Source organism: Scyliorhinus torazame, chromosome 6 (genome assembly GCF_047496885.1).
Source record: "Scyliorhinus torazame isolate Kashiwa2021f chromosome 6, sScyTor2.1, whole genome shotgun sequence".
Lineage (NCBI taxonomy): Eukaryota > Metazoa > Chordata > Chondrichthyes > Carcharhiniformes > Scyliorhinidae > Scyliorhinus > Scyliorhinus torazame.
The window spans coordinates 1,393,952-1,405,319 of record NC_092712.1 but is presented as its reverse complement, the minus strand read 5'-3'; the positions used below and the strand labels follow the sequence as shown (position 1 = coordinate 1,405,319).

The 11,368-nt window shown below is 53.9% G+C and overlaps 1 protein-coding gene across 1 annotated transcript in view; it reads left to right on the top strand.

The window, feature by feature from the left end:
* LOC140425663 (plectin-like) overlaps positions 1-11,368 on the top strand; it is a 620,159-nt gene that overhangs the window by 539,885 nt on the left and 68,906 nt on the right. The window contains 2 exon segments of the mRNA XM_072510158.1: positions 2,726-3,082; positions 10,899-10,982. Of these exon segments, the coding sequence (XP_072366259.1) occupies positions 2,726-3,082; positions 10,899-10,982 (441 nt within the window).

Below are 11,368 nucleotides of genomic sequence, written 5' to 3'. Positions count from 1 at the left end.
GTAGAAGTTTCAGTGGGGGAGCATTTCGGGAACAGTGACCACAATTCAGTAAGTTTTAAAGTGCTGGTGGACAAGGATAAGAGTGGTCCTCGGGTGAATGTGCTAAATTGGGGGAAGGCTAATTATAACAATATTAGGCGGGAACTGAAGAACATAGATTGGGGGCGGATGTTTGAGGGTAAATCAACATCTGACATGTGGGAGGCTTTCAAATGTCAGTTGAAAGGAATTCAGGACCGGCATGTTCCTGTGAGGAAGAAAGATAAATACGGCAAATTTCGGGAACCTTGGATAACGAGAGATATTGTAGGCCTCGTCAAAAAGAAAAAGGAGGCATTTGTCAGGGCTAAAAGGCTGGGAACAGATGAAGCCTGCGTGGAATATAAGGAAAGTAGGAAGGAACTTAAGCAAGGAGTCAGGAGGGCTAGAAGGGGTCACGAAAAGTCATTGGCAAATAGGGTTAAGGAAAATACCAAGGCTTTTTATATGTATATAAAGAGAAAACTTTCAGTAGGCTTTCAACAAGGTCTCACATCACAGATTAATATGTAAAGCTAAAGTGCATGGGATTGTGGGTAGTGTCTGGAGATGGACAGAAAGCTGGGTAGCAGCCAGGAAGCAAAACGTTGGAATAAATGGATCTTTTTCTGATTGGCTGGCAGTGACTAGTGGGGTACCGCAGGGATCTGTGCTGGACCCCAAATATTCACATTGTATATTAATGATTGGGACGAGGGAATAAATGTATTATCTCCAAATTCACAGATGATACAAAGTTGGGTGGGAGGGTGAGCTGTGAGGAGGATGCAGAGATGTTTCGGTGGGATTCGGACAGGCTGAGTGAGTGGCCACATGCATGGCAGATGCAGTATAATGTGGATAAATGTGAGGTTATTCACTGTGGTAGCAAAATTGGGAGGCAGATTATTATTTGAATGGGTGTAAATTGAGAGGCGGATACTCAGCGAGACCTTAGTGTCCTCGTCCATCAGTCACTGAAAGTAAGCGTGCAGGTACAGCGGCAGTAAAGAAGGCAAATGGTATGTTGGCCTTCATAGCGAGAGGATTTGAGTATCGGAATGGAGATGTTTTACTGCAATTGTACAGGGCCTTGGTGAGGCCACACCTGGAGTAGTGTGAGCAGTTTTGAAAAATGAAATGAAAATGAAAATCACTTATTGTCACACGATTGGCCGTGATAAATTGCCCTTAGTGTCCAAAACTGCCCTTAGTGTTGGGTGGGGTTACTGGGTTATGGGGATAGGGTGGAGGTGTGGACCTTGGGTAGGGTGCTCTTTCCAAGAGTCGGTGCAGACTCGATGGGCCGAATGGCCTCCTTCTGCACTGTAATTTCTATGATAATCTAAGCTTCAAATGAAGTTACTGTGAAAAGCCCATAGTCGCCACATTCCGGCGCCTGTTCGGGGAGGCTGGTACGGGAATTGAACCGTGCTGCTGGCTTGCCTTGGTTTGCTTTCAAAGCCAGCAATTTAGCCCTGTGCTAAACAGCCTTTGGTGTCCTTATCTGAGGAAGGATGTTCTTGCTATGGAGGGAGAGCAGCGAAGGTTTCCCAGGCTGATTCCTGGGATGGTGGCACTTCATATGAGGAGAGACTAAGTGGGTTAGGATTATATTCATTGGAGTTTCGAAGAGTGAGAGGGGATCTCACAGAAACTTACAAAATTCTAACAGGATTGGACAGGAAAGATTCAGAAAGAATGTTCCCGATGGTGGGGGAGCCCAGAACTAGGGGTCATAGTTTGAGGATAAGGGGTAAACCTTTTAGGACTGAGGTGAGGAGAAATTTCTTCACCCAGAGAGCGGGGAATCTGTGGAATCCACTCCCACAGAAAGTAGTTGAGGCCAAAACATTGTGGACTTTCAGGAAGGAATCAGATACAGCTCTTGGGGCTAAAGGGATCGAGGGATATGGGGGGAAGGCGGGATCAGGGTGTTGAATTTGATGATCAGCCATGATCATAATTAATGGGAGAGCAGGCTCGAGGGGCCGAATGGCCTCCTCCTGCTCCTATTTTCTATATATCTATGTAACTGAAATCCCTCATCCCTGGAACCATTCGGGTAATTCCCCTCCTCGCCCTCTCAACGACCCTCACATCCTTCCATAGTATCTTCGCCAACCCCTCTCTCAATTTGTCCTGATACCTTTAAAGATCTGTCCACACAAACCCCCAGCTGCCTCTGTTCCTGCAAACCCTTCAGAACTCGCACATTAACTCCATATTTGTCCTTCAAGATCCTTTTTGCAAAATGCTTCAGCTCCCACATCACTGTGTTCAGCTCCACCTGCCTCTTCACTGTCTAACCTGCTGCAGCTAGTCTGTGTCACCCTCACTGCTGGTCTCTCTTTTAACTTTAATCTCATTGGCAAATTCTGAAATGTTATTCCACATTCCAAGACTGTTTTGTGTATCTGAATAATCAGTGGTCCCAGCACTGCGCCCTCACAACAACATGTTTACCAGCTTCCAGTCTGACACACTATCGACCACAACTCACCACAACTGTCCTGCAGCCAAATGTGTTTCCAATTGGACATTGATTCTCCTATTCCATGAACCTCCATTTTGTTAACCAGTCTTTATGTGGTACCTTGTCAAACACTTTCTTAGAATCTATATAGACAACATCTTGTATCTTGATACTGGGTCCCAATGCTGTTCTGTCACTCCTGAGTTGGTCGCTCTGTTCTTTTCTGTTTAGGAGATGCATGGAGAGGTTGAAGATAAGCGACCACTCTTCGATAATCTGGACAACGAACTGAGCAAAGCCAAACTGGTAAATGAACAACTGATTCACAGTCACAGTGAACGAGATGTTGACTTGGATCGATACCGGGAGTGTGTGCAGCAACTCCTGGAGCACTGGCAGAGGATCCAGGCGCAAATTGAAACCCGCTCGCGAGAACTGCAACAGCTAGGTCGACAGCTCAGCTATTACCGGGAGGCTCACGATTGGTTGATCCAGTGGATCCAGGAGACTAAAGAACGTCAGGAGAAGATCCAGGCGAGGCCAATCAGAGACAGCAGCAGCCTGAAGGAGCAACTGCAGCAAGAGAAGGTATCTGGTATTACCCCAGGGCGTGGGGGCACGGGAGCAGAGCCTAGGGATACCGAAACCCAGGTAGAGGGCGGTCCAGCAGAGATGAAGCCCAGAGATCCAGGGGAGAGGGATCCAGGGATGGAGAGAGCTCATGGGGAGAGCAAACATAAGAAACAGGAATAGAAGTAGAAAAATATAAACATGTTCTTCGATTCACTGTGATCATGGCTGATTTCGAGCTTCAGGTATACCAGATAGACCACATCTACTGGTTTCCCTTTATCTACCCTCCTGGTTACATCCTCCAAATACTCTTAAGAAATTTATCAAACAGGATTTGTAAAACCACATTGTCTTTTTCTAATCACAGGATGTTTTCAAAGTGTCGTTATAGAACATACAGTGCAGAAGGAGGCCATTCGGCCCATCAAGTCTGCACCGACTCACTTAAGCCCTCACTTCCACCCTATCCCCGTAACCCAATAACCTTTCCTAACCTTTTTGGACACTAAGGGCAATTTATCACGGTCAATCCACCTAATCTGCACATCGTTGGACTGTGAGAGGAAACCGGAGCACCCGGAGAAAACCCACGCACACACGGGGAGAACGTGCAGACTCCGCACAGACAGTGACCCAAGCCGGGAATCGAACCTGGGACCCTGGAGCTGTGAAGTGACAGTGCTAACCACTGTGCTACCGTGCCTTGTTGAGACTGAATCATAAATCCCAGCATTTTCCAGCAACTGGTGTTAGGCTGTGAGTTCAGTGTTTTCTCTCTCCCTCCTTTCTTGAGAAGTTCTGTAACATTTGACAACTTCCAGTCTGAAGGGCGATTCCCAAATCCAAGACATTTTGTAAAGTCAGAGCCTGTGCAACCCCAATGTCTGCAGATATCTCTAATCCTGGCTGTCGGTCATCCGGTCCTGGGGATGTGTTGGATTTCAGTCTCTTACGTTTCTCCAATACTTTTTCTCTTAATTTTCCTCCTCTTTAGTCCCCAGGTTACTGTCTATTCCTGGAACCTGTTTCTCCCATTGTGAAAACAGAGAAATTGTTCAGTGTCTCTACCTTCTCCTCGTGATAACCTCTCCCGTCTCTCTTCTCCGAATGGGCCAACATTTCCTTCAGCTTCTCTCCTTATTTTTATATACTCAGAAAAGCTTTTATAACTTGTTTTTGTATTTCTGGATAGTTTATCCTCATTCCACTTTTTTTCCCACTTTATCATTTATTTCTGGCCTCTGCTGTTTTGTGAAACATTATCAGTGCTCGGACTGGTCACAGTCTTTTGCAAGATTCTGAGCCCCTTTTATTCTAATCCAGCCTTTGACTTCCTGACTGAGCCACGGATGGATCCGTCTTGCAGAGTTTTTATTTTTCAGTGGAATAGATGATTGTTGAAGATTTTGAATTGTTTTGTGAAATGCTTCATTTATCTCCATGCCTTTTAGTCTGTTTGCGAATTAGCCAGTTCTCTCCTCATTCCGTTAGTTAGCTTTGTTTAATCTCAAGATTCATTGTTTGGAATATATTGGGCGGGATTTACCCATCACCCCACCGCGTGTTTTCTGGCAGCAGAGGCGGCCCACCAGCGGATCTGCCAGTCCAGCCGTTGTCAACTGAATTTCCCGTTGACTGCACCCCTCATCGCCGCGAATCCTGTGCGCCGACATGGGACTGACCGGCGTGAACAGCCAGTAAATCCCGCCCATCACTTTCAAACTTTTCCTGGAATTGAATGCTATTATGATCACTATTTCCAAGTGGAGCTTTTACTGTGACATGACTGATTAATCCGGCTTCATTATGCAACACTAAATCTAAGATAGCTTCACCCCGAGCTGGTTCTAGTTGCTTCAGGAAACAGTGATGAAAATATTCGACAAACCTGTCCTAGACCACCCCCAGCAACTTGATCATCCGTCGATATAAAGATTAAAGTCCACCTTCCTCAAAGCCTGCCAAAATGTCCAGAACCACCACACTCCATATGTCAAACTGCTCAAAGACCTCCCAGTCTCTCACCCCAAATTCTGTAACTACATCCCCCTTCTCCCGAGTGAACACTGATGTGAAGCACTTGTCTAACACCCAACCAAAATTCCTCCAGCTCCATGCACAATTGCACCCTGGTCCGTAATGGGCCCTACACTTTCCCTGGTCATTCTCTTCCCCTTAATATAGAATATCTTGGGATTCTCCCTAATCTTACCCACCAGTGTTTTTTCTTGCCCCGTCTTTGATCTCCTAAATATTTGGTTTCCCTGTACTTTCTATACTCCAAAGAACATAGAACATAGAACATAGAACATAGAAAATACAGCACAGAACAGGCCCTTCGGCCCACGATGTTGTGCCGAACCTTTGTCCTAGATTAATCATAGATTATCATTGAATCTACAGTGCAGAAGGAGGCCATTCGGCCCCCTGAGTCTGCACCAGCTCTTGGAAAGAGCACCCTACCCAAACTCAACACCTCCACCCAACACCAAGGGCAATTTGGACATTAAGGGCAATTTATCATTGGCCAATTCACTTAACCCGCACATCTTTGGACTGTGGGAGGAAACCGGAGCACCCGGAGGAAACCCACGCAGACACGGGGAGGACGTGCAGACTCCGCACAGACAATGACCCAAGCCGAAATCGAACCTGGGACCATGGATCTGTGAAGCAATTGTGCTATCCACAATGCTACCGTGCTGCCCTTAAGAACAAATAAATCTACACTATATAATTTTCCCGTAATCCATGTACCTATCCAACAGCTGCTTGAAGGTCACTAATGTTTCCGACTCAACAACTTCCACAGGCAGTGCATTCCATGCCCCCACTACTCTCTGGGTAAAGAACCTACCTCTGATATCCCTCCTATATCTTCCACCTTTCACCTTAAATTTATGTCCCCTTGTAATGGTGTGTTCCACCTGGGGAAAAAGTCTCTGACTGTCTACTCTATCTATTCCCCTGATCATCTTATAAACCTCTATCAAGTCGCCCCTCATCCTTCTCCGCTCTAATGAGAAAAGGCCTAGCACCCTCAACCTTTCCTCGTAAGACCTACTCTCCATTCCAGGCAACATCCTGGTAAATCTTCTTTGCACCTTTTCCAGAGCTTCCACATCCTTCCTAAAATGAGGCGACCAGAACTGTACACAGTACTCCAAATGTGGCCTTACCAAAGTTTTGTACAGCTGCATCATCACCTCACGGCTCTTAAATTCAATCCCTCTGTTAATGAACGCGAGCACACCATAGGCCTTCTTCACAGCTCTATCCACTTGAGTGGCAACTTTCAAAGATGTATGAACATAGACCCCAAGGTCTCTCTGCTCCTCCACAATGCCAAGAACTCTACCGTTAACCCTGTATTCCGCATTCATATTTGTCCTTCCAAAATGGACAACCTCACACTTTTCAGGGTTAAACTCCATCTGCCACTTCTCAGCCCAGCTCTGCATCCTATCTATGTCTCTTTGCAGCCGACAACAGCCCTCCTTACTATCCACAACTCCACCAATCTTCGTATCGTCTGCAAATTTACTGACCCACCCTTCAACTCCCTCATCCAAGGCATTAATGAAAATCACAAACAGCAGAGGACCCAGAACTGATCCCTGCGGTACACCACTGGTAACTGGGATCCAGGCTGAATATTTGCCATCCACCACCACTCTCTGACTTCTATCGGTTAGCCAGTTCCGACTAAGACCTCTGCTGATTTTCTCCCTTTGTACCTGCAGAAAGACTCTCTTTTCCTTCCTGTCCAGTCCTTAATGGACCAGCCTCCCGGGATGGACCGGATCCCTGGGATGGACCGGATCCCCGGGATGGACCGGATTCCCGGGATGGACCGGCCTCCCGGGATGGACCGGATTCCCGGGATGGACCGGATTCCCGGGATGGACCGGCCTCCCGGGATGGACCGGATCCCTGGGATGGACCGGATTCCCGGGATGGACCGGATCCCCGGGATGGACCGGCCTCCCGGGATGGACCGGATCCCCGGGATGGACCGGATTCCCGGGATGGACCGGATTCCCAGGATGGACCGGCCTCCCGGGATGGACCGGATTCCCGGTATGGACCGGATCCCCGGGATGGACCGGATCCCCGGGATGGACCGGCCTCCCGGGATGGACCGGATCCCCGGGATGGACCGGATTCCCGGGATGGACCGGCCTCCCGGGATGGACCGGATCCCTGGGATGGACCGGATTCCCGGGATGGACCGGATCCCCGGGATGGACCGGCCTCCCGGGATGGACCGGATCCCCGGGATGGACCGGATTCCCGGGATGGACCGGATTCCCGGGATGGACCGGCCTCCCGGGATGGACCGGATTCCCGGGATGGACCGGATCCCCGGGATGGACCGGCCTCCCGGGATGGACCGGATCCCCGGGATGGACCGGATTCCCGGGATGGACCGGATTCCCGAGATGGACCGGCCTCCCGGGATGGACCGGATTCCCGGGATGGACCGGCCTCCCGGGATGGACCGGATTCCCGGGATGGACCGGATTCCCGGGATGGACCGGATCCCCGGGATGGACCGGCCTCCCGGGATGGACCGGATCCCCGGGATGGACCGGATTCCCGGGATGGACCGGATTCCCGAGATGGACCGGCCTCCCGGGATGGACCGGATTCCCGGGATGGACCGGCCTCCCGGGATGGACCGGATTCCCGGGATGGACCGGATTCCCGGGATGGACCAGCCTCCCGGGATGGACCGGATCCCTGGGATGGACCGGATCCCCGGGATGGACCGGATTCCCGGGATGGACCGGCCTCCCGGGATGGACCGGATTCCCGGGATGGACCGGATTCCCGGGATGGACCGGCCTCCCGGGATGGACCGGATCCCCGGGATGGACCGGATCCCCGGGATGGACCGGATTCCCGGGATGGACCGGCCTCCCGGGATGTACCGGATCCCCGGGATGGACCGGATTCCCGGGATGGACCGGCCTCCCGGGATGGACCGGATTCCCGGGATGGACCGGCCTCCCGGGATGGACCGGATTCCCGGGATGGACCGGATCCCCGGGATGGACCGGATTCCCGGGATGGACCGGCCTCCCGGGATGGACCGGATTCCCGGGATGGACCGGATTCCCGGGATGGACCAGCCTCCCGGGATGGACCGGATTCCCGGGATGGACCGGATCCCCGGGATGGACCGGATTCCCGGGATGGACCAGCCTCCCGGGATGGACCGGATTCCCGGGATGGACCGGATCCCCGGGATGGACCGGATTCCCGGGATGGACCGGATCCCCGGGATGGACCGGATCCCCGGGATGGACCGGCCTCCCGGGATGGACCGGATTCCCGGGATGGACCGGCCTCCCGGGATGGACCGGATTCCCGGGATGGACCGGATTCCCGGGATGGACCGGCCTCCCGGGATGGACCGGATCCCCGGGATGGACCGGATTCCCGGGATGGACCGGATCCCCGGGATGGACCGGATCCCCGGGATGGACCGGCCTCCCGGGATGGACCGGATTCCCGGGATGGACCGGCCTCCCGGGATGGACCGGATTCCCGGGATGGACCGGATTCCCGGGATGGACCAGCCTCCCGGGATGGACCGGATTCCCGGGATGGACCGGATTCCCGGGATGGACCAGCCTCCCGGGATGGACCGGATTCCCGGGATGGACCGGATCCCCGGGATGGACCGGATTCCCGGGATGGACCGGATCCCCGGGATGGACCGGATTCCCGGGATGGACCGGATCCCCGGGGAGGCTGCAGCCGGGTGCCGATGTGGAGCAGCTGGAACGGCAGCCAGGGAAACTCCGGGGCTATCGGAGACCCCAGGGCGGTCAGGGCTGGTGCAGGGTGGCCCCCTGGAACGAGGCTCTGCCTGGGAGGCAGTGGCTGGGTGGTCTGCATCTCAGACGCCATGGGCGGGATTCTCCGACCCCCCGGCCTGGCCGGAGAATCGCCGGGGGCGGCGTGAATCCCGCCCCGGATTGTCCGCGCCGGTTTATCGGCGGGGGCCGGATTTGCGTCGTGCCAGATGGGCCCCCCTGCGATTCTCCGCCCCGCGATGGGCCGAGTGGCCGCCCATTTTCGGCCGGTCCCGCCAGCGTAAATTACACAAGGTTTGTACCGGTGGGACCTGGCTCTGAGGGCAACCTGCGGAATCCTCAGTGGGGGGATCTGGCCCCAGGGGGGTGGCCCCAAGGTGGCCTGGCCCGCGATCTGCGGGGGGGGGGGTGGGGGCGGTGCGGTGGGGCACTCTTTCCCTCCGCGCCAGCCGCTGTAACCGTCCGCCACGGCCGGCGCGGAGAAGAACCCCCCCGCGCGCCAACTCACGCCGGCTGACACGGCGCCAGCCCCGCCGGAGGGGTCCCCTCCGCGGCACCAGTACGCCCCCTTCGCCGGTTAGGGGAGAATCCCGCCCCATATCTCAGAAAGCTGCAGATATGAAATGAAATGAAAATCGCTTATTGTCACAAGTAGGCTTCACATGAAGTTACTGTGAAAAGCCCCTAGTCGCCACATTCCGGCGCCTGTTCAGGGGAGGCTGGTACGGGAATTGGTATGGTCGTCCAGGATTGAAGTTCACCTCTAACAACACTCAAGAAACTCAACACCATCCAGGACAAAGCAGCCGCTTGATTGCTCCCCTTCCACAAACATTCACTCCCTCCCCCACCGACGCACAGTGACAGCCGTGTGCACCATCTACAAGATGCACTGCAGTAACTCACCAAGGTTCCTTAGGCAGCACCTTCCAAACCCACGACCACTACCATTTAGAAGGACAAGAGCAGCAGATACCTGGGAACCCCACCACCTGGAGGTTCCCCCCCAAGTCACTCACCACCCTGACTGGGAAATATATCGCCGTTCCTTCACTGTCACTGGGACAAATTCCTGGTCGGCGCGGTAGCACAGTGGTTAGCACTGTTGCTTCACAGCTCCAGGGTCCCGGGTTCGATTTCCGTCATGGGTCACCGTCTGTGCGAAGTCTGCACGTTCTCCCCGTGTCTGCGTGGGTTTCCTCCCACAGTTCAAAGATGTGGTGGATTGGCCATGATAAATTGCCCTTAGTGTCCAAAAAGGTTAGGTGGGGGTGCGGGGTAAGGGTGGGGGTGCGGGGTAAGGGTGGGGGTGCGGGGTAAGGGTGGGGGTGCGGGGTAAGGGTGGGGGTGCGGGGTAAGGGTGGGGGTGCGGGGTAAGGGTGGGGGTGCGGGGTAAGGGTGGGGGTGCGGGGTGCGGGGTAAGGGTGGGGGTGCGGGGTAAGGGTGCGGGGTAAGGTTGGGGGTGCGGGGTAAGGGTGGGGGTGCGGGGTAAAGGTGGGGGTGCGGGTTTAAGTGGGGTGCTCTTTCCAAGGGTCGGTGCCGACTCGATGGGCCGAATGGCCACCTTCTGCACTGTAAATTCTATGAACTCCTTCCCTAACAGCACAGTGGGTGTACCTACTCCACATAGACTGCCGCGGTTCAAGAGGGCAGCTCACCACCCCCCCTCCCCGCCCCTCTCCAAACCTCCCCTCCCCTCCCCCTCCCCTCCCCGTCCCCCTCTCCACCCCGTCCCCTCCCCTCCCCACACCTCCCTCTCTCTCCACCCCAAACCCTCCCCCTCCCCTCCCCTCCCCCCTCCCCTCCCCTCCCCCTCCCCTCACCCTCCCCCTCCCACACCTCCCTCTCTCTCCACCCCTCACCCACCCCCCCTCCCCACCCCTTGCCCTCTGCTCCCCACCCCTCCCCTCCCCCCCTCCTCTCGCCTCCCTTCACCACCCCTCCCCCTCCCCCTCTCCTCCCGTCACCCCAATATTTTTCTAATTGAAGTATTGCTGGTTTTACAGAAAGTGCTGCAGGAAGTTGAGAGGAACAGGGAGAAGGTGGATGAATGTGAGAAATTTGCGAAACAATATATCGACGCCATCAAGGTAACAAAATAGAATCAACACACGGGGAATCCGTACAGACTCTGATCAAAACCAAACAACTCCACACGCTCACGCTCGCTCACGCTCGCTCACGCTCACTCACTGTCTCACACTCACTCATGCTCACTCACTCACTTTCATTCACTCACTCTCACACTCTCACTGACTCACACTCACTCACACTCACTCACTTTCTCTCATTCTCACTGACTCACACTCAATTTCACCCACTCACTCTCACTGACTCACACCCACGCACACTCACCCATGCACACTCACCCACGCACACTCACCCATGCACACTCACCCACTCACACTCGCCCACTCACCCACTCACACTCACCCACTCACACTCACTCTCTCGCTCACACTCACTGACTCACTCT